General features: G+C 46.4%; 1 protein-coding gene across 1 annotated transcript in view; it reads right to left on the reverse strand.

The window, feature by feature from the left end:
* Window positions 1-4,238: 4,238 nt before the first annotated feature.
* Window positions 4,239-21,550, reverse strand: part of LOC144599004 (calcipressin-1-like) — a 90,316-nt gene continuing 73,004 nt past the window's right edge. Inside the window, 3 exon segments of the mRNA XM_078409721.1 lie at window positions 4,239-6,333; window positions 10,782-10,953; window positions 12,588-12,761. Coding sequence (XP_078265847.1) covers window positions 6,155-6,333; window positions 10,782-10,953; window positions 12,588-12,761 — 525 coding nt within the window. The 3' untranslated portion in view covers window positions 4,239-6,154.

Raw genomic sequence — 21,550 nt, forward strand, 5'->3', positions numbered from 1 at the left:
CTCTTGCAGTTCGAGCTCCCGAAGTCGATCCCTAACCGAGCTCCACAACGTTAAGTCCACAGTCTCCCGCGGTTGGAGCTCCCGAAGTCGGTCCCTGACAAAGGGACCGCCAGCTCCACGATGTTAGGCCTCAGCGCGGACGGAGATACGATACTTGCTATTGAGGGCGTGCAGCGTAGGTTCACTAGGTTAATTCCCGGAATGGCGGGACTGTCGTATGTTGAAAGGCTGGAGCAATTAGGCTTGTATACACTGGAATTTAGAAGGATGAGGGGGGATCTTATTGAAACATATAAGATAATTAGGGGATTGGACACATTAGAGGCAGGAAACATGTTCCCAATGTTGGGGGAGTCCAGAACAAGGGGCCACAGTTTAAGAATAAGGGGTAGGCCATTTAGAACGGAGATGAGGAAGAACTTTTTCAGTCAGAGAGTGGTGAAGGTGTGGAATTCTCTGCCTCAGAAGGCAGTGGAGGCCAGTTCGTTGGATGCTTTCAAGAGAGAGCTGGATAGAGCTCTTAAGGATAGCGGAGTGAGGGGGTATGGGGAGAAGGCAGGAACGGGGTACTGATTGAGAGTGATCAGCCATGATCGCATTGAATGGCGGTGCTGGCTCGAAGGGCTGAATGGCCTACTCCTGCACCTATTGTCTATTGTCTATTGTCTATTGATACGGACAAAATCGCATCTCCGTCGAGGAAAGAGATTCAAAAAAGTTTCCCCCACCCCCCCCACGTAATACAAAACTAAAGATGCACTAAAACATACATTTAACAACAGACTAAAAACAACAAAAGAAGAGAAGGACAAGATAGACTGTTGGCGAGGCTGCCATCGTACAGCGCCACCCTTCTTCAGATTGGAAAATAAATAAGAGGGCTTCTTCAGAATCTCTACATGTGGTGATGTGAGTTTGAAAGGCAATATGAATGAACAACATTGTGTGGAAACTAATCACAAATTTAAATATGGCTCTGTGCATGGCTGGCAATCAAAGTCATCTAAACAGGGGATCAGGGAATTTCTTTCAGCGACTTTCACTTTATCTAACGTTATCTAAGAAGGGTCTCGACCCGAAACGTCGCTCGTTCCTTCTCTCCCGAGATGCTGCCTGACCCGCTGAGTTACTCCAGCATTTTGAGAATAAATACCTTCGATTTGTACCAGCACCTGCAGTTATTTTCTTATATTCACTTTATCTAAGTTCACTCTGCTGTTTTTAAAAAAAAATCACTTCATCAATGGCAGTGTGAATTTTTGTGTGTGTGATTTCATTGCGTTATCACACTTTGTGTCACGCAAAGCAAAGCAAGCAACTGGAAACTCCCCCTGTTACCATTGCGAACAATGCGGCTGCAGAATGTGCAGACAAACTTGTTCTATTTGCTATAAAAATAAATATTTTGTTTTCGCATCTTTGTTTGTGATTTTGCCCTTTGCCTGTGTTTGTACAAAGACCAGCTGAACAATGGGACTCAAGAAAGGATTGTGTCACGTTGGAATCTCCGCGTTGCGTTGGGCCCCAACCCAAGCTGTCCTGTGCAACAGGACACAAAGTGCTGGAGTAACATAGAAACATAGAAAATAGGTGCAGGAGTAGGCCATTCGGCCCTTCGAGCGTGCACCGCCATTCAATATGATCATGGCTGATCATCCAGCTCAGTAGCCTGTACCTGCCTTCTCTCCATACCCCCCTGATCCCTTTAGCAAAAAGGGCCACATCTAACTCCCCTCTTAAATATAGCCAATGAACTGGCCTCAACTCCACGGGTCTGGCAGCATCTGTGGAGAACATAGATAGGTGACCTTCCGGGTCGAGACCTGTCTTCAGACTGATTGTAGAGGGGGGAGAAGAAAGCTGGAAAAAGCGGCGAGGAAGGTAGTAGGTTGACAAAGGTTTGATAAACCGATCTATTCGGCCCGATGTCGACCTGTTACCTACCATATACCAGTGGATGTGCTGCCTCACACAGACCCAGGTTCAATCTTGACCTCGGGTGCTGTCCACGTGGAGTTTGCACGTTCTCCCGGTGACCGTGTAGGTTTCCTCTCGGTGCTCTGTTTTCCTCCCACATCACAAAGATGTCTGGGTCTATAAGTTAATTGGTCTCTGCAAATTGGATGAGGAAGTGGGATAACGTAGACTAACACTGGTGTTCGTGGGTGATTGATGGTCGACGTGGACCCGATGGGCCGAAGGGCCTTTCCCCCCATGCTGAATCTCCAAATTAAACGGCAATTGTGGGCATCACGGTGGCACAGCGGAAGAGCTGCCATCTTACAGCGCCAGAGTCTCGGGTTTGATCCCGACTCCGGGTGCTGCCTGTACGGAGTTTGTACGTTCTCCCCGTGGGTTTTCTCCGAGAACTTCAGTTTCCTCCCCCACTCCAAAGACGTACAGGTTTGTAGGTTAATATGCTTGGTATAAATGTAATTTGTCCCTAGTGTGTGTGTGTAGGACAGTGTAAGTGTACGGGGATCGGCGGTCGGTGTGGGCTCGGTGGGCTGACTGTTCTCGTGTTGTATCTCTAAAAAAACTAAACTAAACTAAAATAATCACAGCCATGGAAAGATCCAGTTACCGCATGAAGGTAGGTGGCTGGAAACGAGCCATGAGAAGAGAGAATGGAGAGATGAGTTTGTAAAAATAGCAACTGCCAAAACATCGTGTCGATCTTAGACAATAGACAATAGGTGGAGGAGGAGGCCATTCGGCCCTTCGAGCCAGCACCGCCATTCAATGTGATCATGGCTGATCATTCTCAATCAGTACCCCGTTCCTGCCTTCTCCCCATACCCCCTGACTCCGCTATCCTTAAGAGCTCTATCCAGCTTTCTCTTGAATGCATTCAGAGAATTGGCCTCCACTGCCTTCTGAGGCAGAGAATTCCACAGATTCACAACTCTCTGACTGAAAAAGTTTTTCCTCATCTCAGTTCTAAATGGCCTACCCCTTATTCTTAAACTGTGGCCCCTTGTTCTGGACTCCCCCAACATTGGGAACATGTTTCCTGCCTCTAATGGGTCCAACCCCTTAATAATCTTATACGTTTCGATAAGATCCCCTCTCATCCTTCTAAATTCCAGTGTATACAAGCCTCGTCGCTCCAGTCTTTCAACATATGACAGTCCCGCCATTCCGGGAATTAACCTAGTAAACCTACGCTGCACGCCCTCAATAGCAAGAATATCCTTCCTCAGACATACAGATGGAACTTGGGGTGCAAGCATGTAGCTCCCTGAAAGTGGCAACACACGTAGATTGGATGATATAGAAGACATATGGCTTACTTGCCTTCATCAGTCAGGTATATTCCCCCCCCCCTCCCCTCCCAATCTTTGCACCTCCCCAATCCTTTCCACTCGTCATTTTAATTTCATGTTTTATTTATCTTCTGTTGGCAGATCAATTTCCCTCCTGGGATAAATAAAGTTCTATCGTATCGTATCATGTGGACACAAAGTGCTGGGGTAAGGTGGGGTCAGGCAGCATCTCTGGAGAAAAAGGATGGGTGATGTTTCGGGTCGGGACCCTTCAGACTGTCGGGTATTGGGCATCGGTCGGGTATTGAGTATAAAAGTCAGGAAGCCATGTGGCGACTATGTAAAACTTTGGTGAGGTTACATTTCGGGGAATTGCGCGCAGTTTTGGTTGCAGAAGTGGTTTATCAGGATACTGCTTGGCTAAGGTCAGGATACTGCTTGGCTAAGGTCAGGATACTGCTTGGCTAAGGTCAGGATACTGCTTGGCTAAGCTCAGGATACTGCTTGGCTAAGTTCAGGATACCGCTTGCCTAAGCTCAGGATACTGCTTGGCTAAGCTCAGGATACTGCTTGGCTTAGAGAGTGTTAGCAATGAGGAAATGTTGGACAAACACAGTTTTCTCTGGAGCTTCACAGGTCAACAGAACACTGCTTGGTATAGCAAGCATCAGCTGTAAGGAGGGGTTGGACAAACGCTGTTTTCCCTAGAGCCTCGAAAGTTGAGAAACGGCCTTTGGCCCACAGAGTCTGTGAGAAATATGATGCCAAGATACTCTAATCTACTATGCCTGCATGCGATCCCTCCTTATCCACGTGTCTATCAAAAAGAGCAGGAGTAACTCAGCAGGTCAGGCAGCATCTCTGGGGAAAGGGAATTAGGTGACGTTTCGGGTCAAGACCCTTCTTATCAAAAAAGCCTCTTTGATATTGTTCAATCTCACTTTATATAACTCAAAGAAAAAAAGCATGTAGTTAAAGCAAATGTATTTATTTGTAAACATCCCATCTGCCCAATTATTCCAATCTGTACAAATATGAACAATATGTACAGCAGACAGACAATAATTTAATATGATACCGACATTACTTACACTTCTAGAGAAACAGCTCAAAATATTCTAACATTTCACGGGATGAATACGGTCTGACAAGACATCGTAAATCAGTAATTTGGTACTTTCCATAGTCGCTCAAGATAGTCACATTAACATAAATAATCTATGTGTAGCTCAAGAAACCACTATTTCAGGCCAGGAAACAGATTGTGACCAAGATTATGTTTTACTAACTGCAGTTAACAAAGTGGTCTAGTACTTTTGAATACATGATTAAGGTTTGAAAACAAAGCCATGTGTCTTTTATTCACAGCCAAATGTCCACTTCAAAAGAAAAAACGAATGGCAAAAGTATTTGGGCACAGACGGAAATGATGGCTGCCATCAGACAGCAGCAGTTTGGGTTTTAGTTTTGAGACACAAAAAGCCGGAGTAACTCAGCGGGACAGGCAGCATCTCTGGTGAAAAGGACCAGGTGACTTTTCGGGTCATGAAGAATGGTCTCGGCCCGAAACGTCACCTATTCCTTTCCTCCTGAGATGCTGCCCGTCCCGCTGAGTTACTCCAGCTTTTTGTGTCTGTCTTCGATGTAACCCAGCATCTGCAGTTCCTTCCTGCACACTGAGTCAAAGGGCCAGTTTCTGTCATGCACCTCTCTAAATTCTTAAAGAAAATGTATCTAATTCCCCAACATAATGAGGTGCAGATATGCATTTTTTTCCCGACAAATGAGTTTCGTTTTTGTTCCATTCCATCCAATAAATGCCTCCTGGACGGAGTTTGTCTTCATTTTTCGGGGTTACGAAGTGCGAAAACCGCTGCCACATTCAGCTCTTGCTAGATTTGTCAGCTCATCGCATTGCAGTCCTTCACTGTGCAAGTGAACCAGCCAGAGGAAAGAATAAGGAGCTGACAAAATAATATCCGAATCCAACTCTGACGCTAAATGGCAGACTAAAGTGGAGTCGGTCGGGCTCGAATCTCAATGAAGCAAATGACGAGTCAGTTAATTTAGAAGACACAAACGCACTAGAGTAATAGATGCTGAAAATCTCCATACAATAGCCTGTGTTTTACAACATGCGGTTAGTTCTAGTGCACTTTGCCGAAGGTTTGCGGAAAGATAAAGTGCAAGCTAGACCGCGTCAATTATCCTCACAATCATTGTGATGCAGTTTGTTGAGAGAATACTTACAGTATGTAGTTCGACTGATAAAAGTCTCAATGTTTAAAAAAAAACCCCACCTGATCCTGATAAGTGGTTGAATTAACCCATGAAGCAGCTACTGTTTGCAAATTATATTCAGTTTCCTGCTTAAGTCTTGAATATGTCACAATTCCATACAAGCTGGCAACCGCTAGAAGGGACTATGTTAAACATTGTACCAGGCCACACGAAACACCACAAATAACTACAATGTTTGCAACAATATGCAAAGGAAGTATAATAGCAAGGAAATGGTAGACACGAAAACGTTAAAAGAGAACTAAAAAAATAATATTTTTCAGTGCCAACCACAGACGCCACCTCACCACGAGTGCCTTTATCAATGTTGCTCACTCATCCAGCTGTTCCAGCTGTCCCAGTTCAATACCGTTGCAGTTTAAATGTGCAAGGCTTACAGCAGAAAATAACGCGAAAGCTTCGAAACAGTACAAATTTCCCCCATTCTTTCTGCCTACCAGTACACACTCACACACAGTTATGCATTTTGGGAACTTTAAACTCTTCGCACAAGTCATACTGCAGTCCAGTACCCCCATTATAACTCAGTAGTGTGGGCGTTCTCTGTATGAGGAATCCAAATGCAAAGACAGGTCGACAAGTTCACTTCACTTAGAATGGCTAGCGGAGTAGTCTGGCCTTCTTGTTTGAACGATTTTAGGTTTGGGTCGATTCTTGCCATCTTCTTCCTCCTCTTGTTCCTGCTCCAGCTCCGAGTCACTTTCACAGACATGCACCACAACGCTGGGAGTGGTGTCAGTGCCAGCGTGCAGCTCGTACTTCTTCCCTACAGAGAAAACACAAAGAGCGGATCTTAGAAGACAAAGAGGTACCTCCTCGAAGGTATTTATTCACAAAATGCTGGAGTAACTCAGCGGGTCAGGCAGCATCTCGGGAGAGAAGGAATTGGTGACGTTTCGGGTCGAGACCCTTCTTCAGATTGATGTCAGAGGGGGGTGGGACAAAGGAAGGATCTAGGTGGAGACAGGAAGATAGAGGGAGATCTGGGAAGGAGGAGGGGAAGAGAGGGACAGAGGAACTATCTAAAGTTGGAGAAATCGATGTTCATACCACTGGGCTGCAAGCTGCCCAGGCGAAATATGAGGTGCTGTTCCTCCAATTTCCGGTGGGCCTCACTATGGCACTGGAGGAGGCCCATGACAGAAAAGTCAGACTGGGAATGGGAGGGGGAGTTGAAGTGCTCCTCCTTATTTCTTGCACAACATGATTTATTATCTGAAGAAGGGTCTCGACCTGAAACGCCACCCATTCCTTCTATCCAGAGATGCTGCCTGTCCCGCTGAGTTACTCCAGCATTTTGTGTCTGCCTTCAGTATAAACCAGCATCTGCAGTTCCTTCCTACACATGATTTGTTTTAGATTATATCTACATCCCAGCGTTAACCAAGGTTAAACTAGATAGGTCAATTCTCTGAAGAATTCGAAACATCAAGAGAATGTTTTAAGAATGTTAAAACATTCTTAAAATGTTTTAACATTTTAATATTATGGAATTCAATATCCTCAATGAGTCTGAATAGACAATAGACAATAGGTGCAGGAGGAGGCCATTCGGCCCTTCGAGCCAGCACCGCCATTCAATGTGATCATGAAAGAAGGGTTCCCACCCGAAACATCACCTATCCATTTTCTCGACATGCTGCCTGACTCGCTGAGACACCCCAGCACTTTGTGGCAATCTTTAAACCGGCATTTGCAATTCCTTCCAACACATCCAATATTCTCAGTCCTCCTTCCCTTTGCAAAAAGAGGCATATCTTGAAACTTAGGGAACTAACTTACAAACACCCTCCCCTCTCTTCTCCTTCTCCCAACTGGATGTGTACCCATTTCTCCATTTCTCCCTTCCCCTATTCCCTTCCACCTATATTCCTTCCACGTTCTACATCTCTTCTATCCTCATCACAGCTCACACTTTTTGTCTTTTCATCTCTGGCCTTTGTCCAAAGATCTGCCAATCAACCCCCCTCCCTCCCCTCCCCTTGTCTGTATCCACCCATCACTCGCCAGGCGTGCAGGAAGGAACCGCAGATGCTGGTTTATCCTGAAGATAGACGCAAAGTGCGAAGAAGGGCTCCCACCTGAAACGTCACCAGTTCCTTTTCTCCAGAGATGTTGCCTCACCCGCTGAGTAGCCCCAGCACCCATGTGTCCATCTATCACTTGCCAGGCTTGGTCCACCCCTGGGCTCCCACATCTCTTCCAGCCTTTACCATCCCTTCTACAATCAGTCTGAAGAAGGGTCATGACCCGAAACATCACCCATTCCTTTTCTCCACAGATGCTGCCCGCCCCACTGAGTTTTTCCAGCACTTTGAGTCTATTTCTTGCCAAACTTGGTCTCGCCCCCCTCCCCCAGTCTCTTCCACCACCCCTACAACAATCAGCCTGAAGAACGGTCCCGACTAGAAATGTCGCCTATCCATGTTCTCCACAGATGCTGCCTGACCCACTGAGTTACTCCAGTAATTTGTGTCTTTTTTCCCCCTTGCAAAATATAGGTTCTTGCATTCAAAATGGCGTTCTTGCTTGGCGTTCAACTACTTCTGAACTTAACTGTTAATTACTTCTGTGTAGGAAGGAAATGCGGATGCTGGTTTAAATCGAAGAGAGACGCATTTATTTACTCCTATCGTTTTCAATCTTTGCTCTCTTGTGCTATGGTACAAAGTATCTTCATCTTTGCCCAGCAATTTAAGAGTATTCCTTTACACCAACAGCTGTCAGTTTCTTTGAATACATTTTGCATTTTAATTCAGCGAGTAATGGGTAGGCATGTCATGTGTGAATAGATAGTAACACTCCGATCTGACATGGGTCTGATTAGAACTAGGCTGGGAGTCCAACTGGATTCATTGGTGTAGAGAGCTTGTTGTCTGGCAAATCAAATAACACAAGGAGCAGAAGCAATAGATGACAGAATCCCCCTCGTTCTCACCTTCCACCCCACCAGCCAGCGGATCCAACAAATCATCCGCCGACATTTCCGTCACCTACAACGGGACCCCACCACTGGCCACATCTTCCCATCCCCTCCCCTCTCTGCGTTCTGCAGAGACCGTTCCCTCCGTAACTCCCTAGTCCACTCGTCCCTTCCTACCCAAACCACCCCATCCCCGGGCACTTTCCCCTGCAACCGCACGAGATGCAACACCTGTCCCTTTACCTCCCCCCTCAACTCCATCCAAGGACCCAAACAGTCTTTCCAGGTGAGACAAAGGTTCACCTGCACCTCCTCCAACCTCGTCTATTGCATCCGCTGCTCCAGATGTCAACTTATTTACATCGGCGAAACCAAGCGCAGGCTCGGCGATCGCTTCGCTCAACACCTGCGCTCGGTCTGCGTTGGCCAAACTGATCTCCCGGTGGCCGAGCACTTCAACTCCTCCTCCCATTCCCAGTCTGACCTTTCTGTCACGGGCCTCATCCAGTGCCAAAGTGAGGCCCACCGGAAATTGGAGGAACAGCACCTCATATTTCGCTTGGGCAGCTTGCAGCCCAGCGGTATGGACATCGACTTCTCCAACTTTAGATAGTCCCTCTGTCCCTCTCTTCCCCTCCCCCTTCCCAGATCTCCCTCTATCTTCCTGTCTCCACCTATATCCTTCCTTTGTCCCGCCCCCCCTGACATCAGTCTGAAGAAGGGTCTCGACCCGAAACGTCACCCATTCCTTCTCTCCTGAGATGCTGCCTGACCTGCTGAGTTACTCCAGCATTTTGTGAATAAATACCTTCGATTTGTACCAGCACCTGCAGTTATTTTCTTATACTATCTGCGATATTTCACTTGCCTTCTTCCTACTCTGAAGGTTCTCATTATCGTTAGCAAACTCCATTTCTCCTTAACTTTGCCCAGGCCAGAAAACCATCTCCGGCCTGCCGAGGTCATCTTGCCCCTGTAATAGTACCACTCTTTTCAAACGATCCCAGCCATTTCGCTTTGTAAGAAGGTTCCACTGTGACAGAGAGATCTCTTTGTGCAAAACACAGGAAACAGGTGGTGTGGAAAGCACCCCCCTACCCACACATTTTCTCACAAGGGAAACATATGCAGAAAAACGCAAGCTATAAGTAGACAAGTGGACCAACTAACTGCGAAACATGTTCACCAATCAGAACATAAATGTAATTGTACATAACTTTTAATTTGAAGGTATCACAAAATGCTGGAGTAACTCAGCAGGTCAGGCAGCGTCTAGGACAATAGACAATAGACAATAGGTGCAGGAGGAGGCCATTCGGCCCTTCGAGCCAGCACCGCCATTCAATGTGATCATGGCTGACCATTCTCAATCAGTACCCCGTTCCTGCCTTCTCCCCATACCCCCTGACTCCGCTATCCTTAAGAGCTCTATCCAGCTCTCTCTTGAATGCATTCAGAGAATTGGCCTCCACTGCCTTCTGAGGCAGAGAATTCCACAGATTCACAATTCTCTGACTGAAAAAGTTTTTCCTCATCTCCGTTCTAAATGGCCTACCCCTTATTCTTAAACTGTGGCCCCTTGTTCTGGACTCCTCCAACATTGGGAACATGTTTCCTGCCTCTAACGTGTCCAACCCCTTAATAATCTTATACGTTTCGATAAGATCTCGATAAGAAGGAAAGGGTGACATTTCGGATCGAGACCGTTCTTCAGACTGAAGAAGGGTCTCGACCCGAAACATCACCCAATCCTTCTCTCCTAGATGCTGCCTGACCTGCTGAGTTACTCCAGCATTTTGTGATACTTTCGATTTGTACCAGCATCTGCAGTTATTTTCCTACATAACTTTTAATTTGCTTTACTGCAGAAGGAAATGCGCTGGGCGTGATAAGGAAGTCCCAAGCTCTAAAGATACACAGATAAAGGTCCTTTGATAGACACAAAATGCTGGAGTAACTCAGCGGGCCAGCAGACCCTTCAGTCTGAAGAAGGGTCTCGACCCGAAACGTCACCCATTCCTTCTCTCCCGAGATGCTGCCTGACCTGCTGAGTTACTCCAGCATTTTGTGAATAAATACCCAGCGGGCCAGGCAGCATCTTTGGAGGAAAAAGAATCGCCGACCTTTCGGGTCCGGGACCCTTCTTCAGACCCCAATTCTTCGAGTCCAATCCAAAACGTCACCTGTTCACGTTCTCCAAAGATGCTGCCTGACCGGCTGAGATACTCCAGTACTGTGCGCCTTTTTTTCTTTTTGTTGTTTTCAAACTGACAAAGTTAAGTTGTGCTTACCTGGCCCCAGCTTGGAGATTGCGTACAACAAGTCGTAGTTTACAACTGGAGTAGCATCCTCTGCTTGCTTCCACCCGACAGGTGGAGAAGCTGGTGGAGAAATGAGGAACTGCTTTTCTGGATGGGGTGGCGCGAGGTGAGGACTACCTTTACTGAAAGCTTTGCTCTGGATCTGTAAAACAAAAATACTTGTTTTGAAAAATGCGGCTTTTTAAACAAAGAAAAATTAGGGCAACTTAATAAAATACTGGATAAAATTGCCCCGACGTGGCAACTTCAACAGCCTGACCGCCCGCGGGAGAAGACGGCAGGGGAAGAAAAAAGACATTCTGGCCTTCCATCACAGTGAGGAGGTGACTGGAGGAGACTCACTGTAATGGATGTTTCTTTTTGGTTTATGGCAGTATGTGTTATTGCATATTTTTATCGCTTATTTTTATTGGTCTTATTGTTGGACTGTGGGTAATCTTTTCATTTCACTGCACATTTATGTGTATGTGACAAATAAATTGACTATAAACTAGAGTGCTGGCTGAGGCCCAGGTTCTATCCTGACCGCGCGGGTGCTTGCCTATACAGAGTTTGCACGTTCTCCCCGTGACCGCGTGGGTTTTCCCCCCGGGCGCTCCGGTTTCCTCCCACACTCCAACGACGTACAGGTTTGTAGGTTCATTGGCTTCGGTACAATTGTAAATTGTCCCCAGTGTGTCGGATAACGTTAGTGCATGGGGTGATCGATCGTTGGTCGGCGCAGATTTTGTGGGTAGAAGGCACTATTTCTGCGCTGCATCTCTAAAGTCTAAAGGGTCTCCAAGAAAGCACAGACATAAAATGCTGGAGTAACTCGGCGGGACTGGTAGCATCTCCAGAGAGAAGGAATGGGTGGCCTTTCGGGTTGAGACCCAATCTGTAGAAGGGTCGAGGCCCGAAACGTCACCCATTCCCTCTCTCCAGAAATGCTGAGTTACTCCAGCATTTTGTGTCTGTCTTTGGTTTTAAACACCAACATCTACAGTTCCTTCCTGCCCAAGAAAATAGACAATAGACAATAGACAATAGGTGCAGGAGTAGGCCATTCAGCCCTTCGAGCCAGCACCGCCATTCAATGCGATCATGGCTGATCACTCTCAATCAGTACCCCGTTCCTGCCTTCTCCCCATACCCCCTCACTCCGCTATCCTTAAGAGCTCTATCCAGCTCTCTCTTGAAAGCATCCAACGAACTGGCCTCCACTGCCTTCTGAGGCAGAGAATTCCACACCTTCACCACTCTCTGACTGAAAAAGTTCTTCCTCATCTCCTTTCTAAATGGCCTACCCCTTATTCTTAAACTGTGGCCCCTTGTTCTGGACTCCCCCAACATTGGGAACATGTTTCCTGCCTCTAATGTGTCCAATCCCCTAATTATCTTATATGTTTCAATAAGATCCCCCCTCATCCTTCTAAATTCCAGTGTATACAAGCCCAATCGCTCCAGCCTTTCAACATACGACAGTCCCGCCATTCCGGGAATTAACCTAGTGAACCTACGCTGCCCACCCTCCATAGCAAGAATATCCTTCGTCAAATTTGGAGACCAAAACTGCACACAGTACTCCAGGTGCGGTCTCACCAGGGACCGGTACAACTGTAGAAGGACCTCTTTGCTCCTATACTCAACTCCTCTTGTTATGAAGGCCAACATTCCATTGGCTTTCTTCACTGCCTGCTGTACCTGCATGCTTCCTTTCATTGACTGATGTGGGGGTTCATCAAGGCGTTTAATCAATTACATTGTTAAAAGACTAGCAACTGCAGAAATCATTACCTGTGCAAAGTAGAGCTTCATTTTCTTCCCATTAAACTCCGTTTCATGAAGCTGAATTCGGGCCTCAGTTGCAGCAATGGGGTTGCTGAAGTTGATTCGAACTCGCCTGAAGCTCTTGAAAAACTGGAAGGTCACATTCTTGTCGTAGACCCTGAACAACGTCTCAAAGTCATCCTGCAGAAACATTGAATAAAACAAAGCGAGAATTGTCAGATTCCAAGTACTGAGCTCCGGAACAGGTTGAGTAACTTGTCAAAGGGAAATTCTCGGGGGAAAAAACAAAACAAAACTGCAAATGCTGGTTTAAGTCAAAGGTTGACACAAAATGCTGGAGTAAGTCAGCGGGTTGGGCAGCATCTCGGGAGAGAAGGAACGGGTGACGTTTCGGGTCGAGACCCTTCTTCAGACTGATGTCAGGGGTTCTTCTCCCCATAACCCCTGATGTATGGGCCTTCTCCCCATAACACCTGACAACCATTGTGGCACAATAGGCAAATAGACTACAAATGTATACAGAAGCAAAGTAGACAGAAATCTGATATGATACTTCAGGTTCAGCTGGTTTGGTTTGGATTAAATATTTGCCATTTTGTGTGCAGATTTTGCTGGATTGGCAAAATTGGGCCGTTTTGGAACTCTGAAGATACAAGGTCCAGGCCATGAAGGATTCCGACCTGAAACGTCACCTATTCCTTTTCTCCACAGTTGTTGTCTGACCCGCAGTTACTCCTGCATTTTGTGCCTTCTTCGGTATAAACCAGTGCCTTCAGTTCCTTCCTATACACCCAGGTTCAATTGGTGGCTTTTGCTTTTGATTAAACAGGGCACCCAAAATGATGAGGATGGAAATTGCTGAAGGCAATAATGAAATACCCTGGGTATCAGGGCTTATATGGCGAGAAGGCAGGAAAATGGGTTTGAGAGAGAAAGATAGATCAGCTATGACTGAACAGCGGAGTAGACTTGATGGGCTGTAAGGCCTAATTTTGCTCCTATCATTTATGAAATTGAGGTAGGGAAGGTGATGGGCAAAGACCATAATTGTCGATAGATTGTGACGTTGATAAAAGTTAATCAAAACTCTACCATCCAAGTATCAACATGACCAAGGTCTCATGTTTATGTATTAGTACCTCGATGGCCAATGTGAAACAGTGTGAGCCGTAAACTTAACGATATAACAAAGAAAGTTGCAGATTGTACAACATTATATCTTGATTATTAAGAACGTTAAAAAGGTTAAAGTCATCTCAATTCTAACGCATTTCTAATTTCACGAAGCAAGCACCATATTCAAAAAGTGTCACAGAGAAGCTTATTCAACTCTAACAGTAATAATACTCCCAACAAATACTGAGGCAAACGTTGATGCCAATTCGGTTAGAAAAGTGGATAAAATCTTGTTCAAAGCAGTCAGGTTTTGAGGAAATCTTCAAAGAAGAGAAAGATTTAAAGAGAGGGTATTGGACATTAGAAGTAAGAAGGCTGAATGCAAAGTTGCCTGCATCAAGCAGAATATAAAGGGAAGGTAGACACAAAATGCTGGAGTAACTCAGCAGGTCAGGCAGCATCTCGGGAGAGAAGGAATGGGTGATGTTTCGGGTCGTGACCCTTCTTCCCGCACACTAACACTATCCTACACACACTAGGAACAATTTTTACATATTACCCAGTCAATTAACCTACATAACTGTATGTCTTTGGAGTGTGGGAGGAAACCGAAGATCTCGGAGAAAACCCACGCAGGTCACGGGGAGAACGTACAAACTCCGTACAGACGGCGCCCGTAGTCAGGATCAAACCCGAGTCTCCGGCGCTGCATTCGCTGTAAGGCAGCAACTCTACCGCTGCGCCACCGTGCCGCCTATCATGGCTGATCATCCAAAATCAGTACCCCATTCCTGCTTTTCCCCCCATATCCCTTGATTCCAAGAACTAAATCTAACTCTCCCTTGAAAGCATCCAGTGAATTGGCCCCCACTGCCTCCTGTGGCAGAGAATTCCACAGATTCACAACTCTCTGGGTGAAAAAGTTTTCCCTTCATCCTCCTGCGCTCCAAGGAATAGAGTCCCTGCCTACTCAACCTCTCCCTGTAGCACGGACCCTCTAGTCCTGGCAACATCCTCGTAAATCTTCCCTCCACCCTTTCCCGCTTGACAACAGTCTTTCCTACAACATGGTGCCCAGAACTGAACACAAAACTCTAAACACGTCACCCATTCCTTCTCTCCTGACCTGCTGAGTTACTCCAGCATTTTGTGAATGAATACCTTCGATTTGTACCAGCATCTGCAGTTATTTTCCGACAAAAGAGCTAGATAGAGCTCTTAAGGATAGCGGAGTCAGGGGGAGAAGGCAGGAACGGGGTACTGATTGAGAATGATCAGCCATGATCACATTGAATGGTGGTGCTGGCTCGAAGGGCCAAATGGCCTACTCCTGCACCTATTGTCTATTGTCTAAAACTCTAAATGTGGCCTCACCACCGTCTTATCGACTTCTAAACTTGTATCCTCCATTACATAGGTAAAATTACCGGACAGATACTTTCTTGGGCGTGGCAAGAGCCTCCGGTTGGTCTGGAATATGTGAATCATTTCTCACAAGACATTCGTGTTACCGTCACCAATCCTCCTCTCTCACTTCCTTGTTGGGCGAATGAATGGGATCAGCGGGAGTGATTTAAGAGAAAGATCGAGGAAAGCCCTCAGTTTTTATAAACAATGGTTGGAGTAGGATGTGGGGGGTCAATGGCCTGAAGGGAAGACCAAAATAATAAGAAATCAACTGCGCATCCAAATTGCAAATCCACTCCCAGGCTGAACGGCAAATGGAATTTTCCACTCGAGCTTCGAATCTAAATTTAGACGACTTCCTTAAATGTTGTTTTTGTTCGTAACTTGGCTGTAAGAAGCAGCACCCTGCCAAAATAACTTAATCTCCTCAATGTTCAGAATCTGATCTGGCATCTGCAGATGTGTGCATGTGTGTTGAAAGTCAATTCAGACAGGACAATACCATCCAGCACAACCTGTTCAAATATCGCATGTCACCAGTGTCCTAATTCGCATTTCTGTTGTGATATTGCTGGGACTACTTTGTTGTATCACAAGGATTACTTTGTTTGCCTGTGTCGTAATGTGTATGTATATAAGGGATTGGTGTGATTAGGTGATCACTCTGATTCCAGGTGGCCACGGAATAAAGAGCCTGGAGTTAAGCTCCAGCGTTGTAACCTTTTACACACGTGTACTTGTGGTCCGTCCAGGGTCATAACAAAGGTACAACAGGTACCGGACCACGAAGTACAACAATTTCCATTGTGGGATAGATTCAATAACAAAATATCTTCATGTGTACGGGAATTGTACGTGTACTTAAAGTCATAGAGTCCTACAGCACAGAAAGAGGCCCTTCGGCCCATCGTGTCCGCGCCGCCCGTTACCAACACAGTCTAATTTTAATCCCATTTTCCCGCATTTGGACTGTAGCCCTGAATGTTGTAGCATTTCAAGTGCCCATTCAAATGCCTCTTAAACGTTGTGAGTGTTCCCGCCTCCACCACCACCCCAGGCAGTGAGATCCAGACTCCAACCACCCTCTGGGTGAAAAAGTTCTTTCTCACATCCCCCCGAAACCTCCCTCCCCTTACCCTGTATCTATGTCCCCTCGTTGTTGAACCTTCCACCAGTGGAAGAAGTTCCCCGCCATCTACCTTATCTATGCCCCTCATGATCTTATACACCTCGATCATGTCCCCTCTCAGCCTTCTCTGCTCCAGGGAAAACAACCCCAGTCTGCCCAGTCTCTCCTCATAGCCGAGGCCCTTCATCCCTGGCAGCATCCTGGTGAATCTCCTCTGCACCCTCTCCAAAGCTATCACATCCTTTCTATAATGTGGTGACCAGAACTGTACACAATACTCCAGCTGTGGCTTCACCAGTGTTCTGTACAATTCCATCATTACCCCCCTACTTTTATATTCGATGCCCCGGCTAATGAAGGCCAGTAACCCATATGCCTTTTTGACCACCCTGTCCACCTGTCCTGCCGCCTTCAAGGACTTGTGTACCTGTACTCCAAGGTCCCTCTGTACCCCTGTCTTCCCTAGGGTCCTTCCATTCATGGTGTACTCCCTCTCCAAGTTATTTCTGCCAAAGTGCATCACCTCGCACTTTTCAGGATTAAATTCCATCTGCCACTGCTCCGCCCATCTGACCATCTCATCTATATCTTCCTGCAGCTTGCAGATCCCTTCCTCGCTATTCACCACCCCCCCCTACCTTTGTGTCATCTGCAAACTTGGTATCTGAGTATCTGAGGTCAGGGCACAAGGTCATAATTCAAGGACACTTGAAGACGGACGTCAGCCGGCGTTGACCAGTGTTGCCTTTGCTGGGCGGCACGGAGTTTGTACGTTTTCCCCGCGACCGCATGTGGGTTTTCCCTGGGCGTTCTGGTTTCCTCCCACACTCCAAAGACGCGCAGGTTTGGAAGTCTGTTTGGCCTTGGGAAAAAAATTGTCCCTAGTGCGTAGGGATAGTGCTGGTGCACAAGGATCGCTGATCAGCATGGACTCGGTGGGCCGAAGGGCCTTTTTTCCCCCCGCGCTGAATCTCTAAACTGAAACAAGTTGAACAAGTTGAAGTGTTGTTCAATTCCTTGAAATACAGCTGCCATTTTTAAGCAGAATCAAACGTGATAATACTGAGTCAATCGGGTATTATGCGAGAGGTAAATATCAGGGAAGTAGCCTCTCCCACTCTCTCCCGCCCCCTCCCTCCCCCTCCCTCAATCCCCCTTCTGCCATACCTAGGAGCGCCACTCTCCTGCACATCGCAGTGAGACAGATTCAAACAGGAAAAGGAGCGTGAAATGTCTGTCAATAATGTCCACGTGTAAGTAAATGGCTTGCGTAGAAAAACGAAAGAGCTGACTCAGAGGTCATGGTGAGTCCAATCTTCTACCACAAAACCAGCAGCTTACGGATAAACTGAACAGAAATATGTTGCAATCACTTCCTCCCCTCTGCTGCTGACTCTGCACACTGGGTATCAGGCCGGCAGTAAGTCCGAAACAATAGACAATAGGTGCAGGAGGAGGCCATTCGGCCCTTCGAGCCAGCACCGCCATTCAATGTCATCATGGCTGATCGTTCTCAATCAGAAACACAGAGGTGAGTGACTTCATACATCACGCAAACCCAGGCTAGTCAGGAATTGAACATTGAGACAATGCAAATGCATACGCTTCTTAATGCTCCGCTATGCACACGGGAGTGAGCAGATAGGATTTTGTTATATATATATATATATAGGGTTTTAATATATTTTATATATAAATACACATACACACACACAAAACGTGTCCACCTAGAAAGAATGCAATGGTAACAAAATAAAAATAACCATTCTCAAAATAATTAAGCCACAAATAAAATTTAGTGAACACCGGCCTTTTCCACCACAGGCACTACGTTATCCTTATAGCTGACATCTATCCATTACTTCCGTAAAGAAGGCCGTCATACAGCAAGGAAAAGGGCCCTTCGGCCCCACTTGTCCCATGCAGACCAAGATGTCCCATCTAGCCTAGTTCCACAAGCCCGTGTTTCCTATCCATGTACCTGTTCAAAAGGCTTTTAAATGTTGTTGTAGAGCCCGTCGCAAGTACCTCCTCTGGCAGCTCATTCCATATACCCACCACCGCCTGTGTGAACAAGTTGCCCCCTCAAGTTCCTATTAAATCTTCCCTCCCGCCCACTCCCCTTAAACCTATGTTCTCTTGTTATCGATTCCCCTACTCTGGGGGGTAACAGACTCAGCGGATTCACCATACCTATTCCTCTCATGATTTTTTTAATACAGCTCCACAAGATCATCCCTCAGCCTCCAGACCTCCAAGGAATAAAGTCAATAGAAAATAGGTGCAGGAGTAGGACATTCGGCCCTTCGAGCCAGCACCGCCATTCAATGTGATCATGGCTGATCATTCACAATCAGTACCCCGTTCCTCCATAACCCCTGACTCCGCTATCTTTAAAAGCTCTATCCTGCTCTCTCTTGAAGGCATCCAGAGAATTGGCCTCCACTGCCTTCTGAGGCAGAGTGTTCCACAGATTTACAACTCTCTGACTGAAAGTTTTTCCTCGTCTCTGTTCTAAATGGTTAGAATCCCCTTATTATTAAACCGTGGCCCCTGGTTCTGGACTCCCCCAACATTGGGAACATGTTTCCTGCCTCTAGCGTGTCCAATCCCTTAATAATCTTATACATTTCGATAAGATCCCCTCTCATCCTTCTAAATTCCGGCGTATACAAGCCCAGTCGCTCCAGTCTTTCAACCTGGCCTGCCCAACTTCTCTCTCCCTGTAGCTCAGGCCCTCACATCCTGGTAACATTGTGGTAAATCTGCTCTACACTGGTACTGGAACATGACGACTCTGAGTGCTGTTCCCGAAGAGGATCTAATGTACTCATACATAGTAACATGATTTGACTGGATAGCATGCAGAACAAGTATTTGACTGTATCTCTGTACACGCGACAATAAAGAAATGAAACGGAACAAAACAAAACACTCTTTCCAGCTTAAAGACATCCTTCCAGTATAAGAAAATAACTGCAGATGCTGGTACAAATCGAAGGTATTTATTCACAAAATGCTGGAGTAACTCAGCAGGTCAGGCAACATCTCAGGAGAGAAGGAATGGGTGATGTTTCGGGTCGAGACCCTTCTTCAGACCCTTCCAGTAGCTGGGTGACCAACACTGAAGCCAATACTCGAGACGCGGCCTCACAAACACGTTAGAGAACCCCAACATAAATACAACTGTAACATTAAAAAGAGCTGCAAGGAAGATATTTGCAATGATTAAAAATAATATAATGTGGAAAAATGCGTCATTCACTTTGGTGCGTAAAGAAAAGCATTCTTTTAAAAATGGCTCGAAGGCGTGTTCAGGGTGAATCAAAGGTTTCAAAGGTCTTTTATAGTCACGTGTACCATTTAAGGTACAGTGATATGCGAATTACCATACAGCCATACACCTACTCACACAATGCACCAGAAGTTAACAGGCAGGTCTAACAAGAAATTAGGGAGGAGCTCGGCATGGTGGCGCAGTTGTAGAGTTGCTGCCTTACAGCGCTTGCAGCGCCGGAGACCCGGGTTCAATCCTGACTACAGGTGCTGCCTGTACAGAGTTTGTACGTTCTCCCCGTGATCACACGGGCTTTCTCTGAGATCTTCAGTTTGCTCCTGCACTCCAAAGACCTACAGATATGTAGTTAATTGGCTTCGCGTTTGTGTAACACCATCCCGAGTGCGTGTAGGATAGTGTTAATGTGCAGGGTGATCGCTGGTCGGCGCGGACTCGGTGGGCCAAAGGGTCTGTTTCCGCGCGGTGTCTCTAAACTAAACTAAACAGTTACGCTGAGCTTCATTTCAAGGGGTGGAGGAAGTCAGAGGGGCAGGCAGCATCTGTGGAGGGAATGGTGACGTTTCAGGTCGGGATCCTTAGTCAGAGGCCTCAGTACTTCCCAGTATCGGCCCAACCAGGATCTAAGGCAAGTCTGATGTCTACCTTCCCCAGATGCTGCCTTATCTGCTGAATTCCTCCATCACTTTGTGTTTTGCTCATCGTTCCTGCACCTGCAGTTCCTTGCCAGTCTGCAGGGATTTTATACGTTTCAAAGGGGTTCACCTTGAGTTCTTCCAAACTAGAATGAACAGGTCTAGTCTGGTTAATATTCGCTCAGAGGATGAGTGACAAAGAATAAAATGGGATACATATTTATTTTAAATTGTATTTACAGCTTGTTTTAAAGTACATCTTTTAAAAGAGCGGCACGGTGGCGCAGCGGTAGAGTTGCTGCCTTACAGCGAATGCAGCGCCGGAGACCCGGGTTCGATCCTGACTACGGGCGCCATCTATACGGAGTTTGTACGTTCTCCCCGTGACCTGCGTGGGTTTTCTCCGAGATCTTCGGTTTCCTCCCACACTCCAAAGACGTACAGGTTTGTAGGTTAATTGGCTGGGTAAAATGTAAAAATTGTCCCTAGTGTGTGTAGGATAGTGTTAGTGTGCGGGGATCGCTGGGCGGCGCGGACTCGGTGGGCCGAAGGGCCTGTTTCCGCGCTGTATCTCTAAATCTAAATCTAAAAATCTAAAAGTAGCTTCTCAATAGCTCATACCAGGGACAACTCACAGTGTAAGAAAATAACTTCAGTTGCTGGTACGAATCGAAGGTATTTATTCACAAAATGCTGGAGTAACTCAGCAGGTCAGGCAGCATCTCAGGAGAGAAGGAATGGGTGACGTTTCGGGTCGAGACCCTTCTTCAGTCTGAAGAAGGGTCTCGACCCGAAATGTCACCCATTCCATCTCACCCGAATTTATTCACAAAATGCTGGAGTAACTCAGCAGGTCAGGCAGCATCTCAGGAGAGAAGGAATGGGTGACGTCTCGACCCGAAACGTCACCCATTCTATCTCTCCTGAGATGCTGCCTGACCTGCTGAGTTACTCCAGCATTTTGTGAATTAGGGACAACTCACATCTCAGTCCATGCCAACATCACCGAAGATCAGGATTGAGCCAGGATCACTTGAGTCTTGTAGCAGCATCTATACAAGCTGTACCACTCGGCCTTGGGTCATCTTATACAATGACCCCCTGGCTTCAGTCACTTGCTACCGGACTTATTTCTATCAGGGCGTTTTACACAACTACATTGTTGCAAATGTGTATTACAGATATCAACTTGCCATTTTGTCATTTTTTTCCCTGCAAGTTCCAGGAGCTGAATCGGGCCATTCGGCCCATCAAGTCTACTCCGTCCTTCAATCATGGCTAATCTTTTTCCCTGCTCCAACCCCAACATAAAGATTGCACCTCTTCCTTCAAGCACCGCACGAGTTTAGTTTAGTTTATTGTCACGTGTACCGAGGTACAGTGAAAA

Source organism: Rhinoraja longicauda, chromosome 12 (assembly GCF_053455715.1).
Source record: "Rhinoraja longicauda isolate Sanriku21f chromosome 12, sRhiLon1.1, whole genome shotgun sequence".
Lineage (NCBI taxonomy): Eukaryota > Metazoa > Chordata > Chondrichthyes > Rajiformes > Arhynchobatidae > Rhinoraja > Rhinoraja longicauda.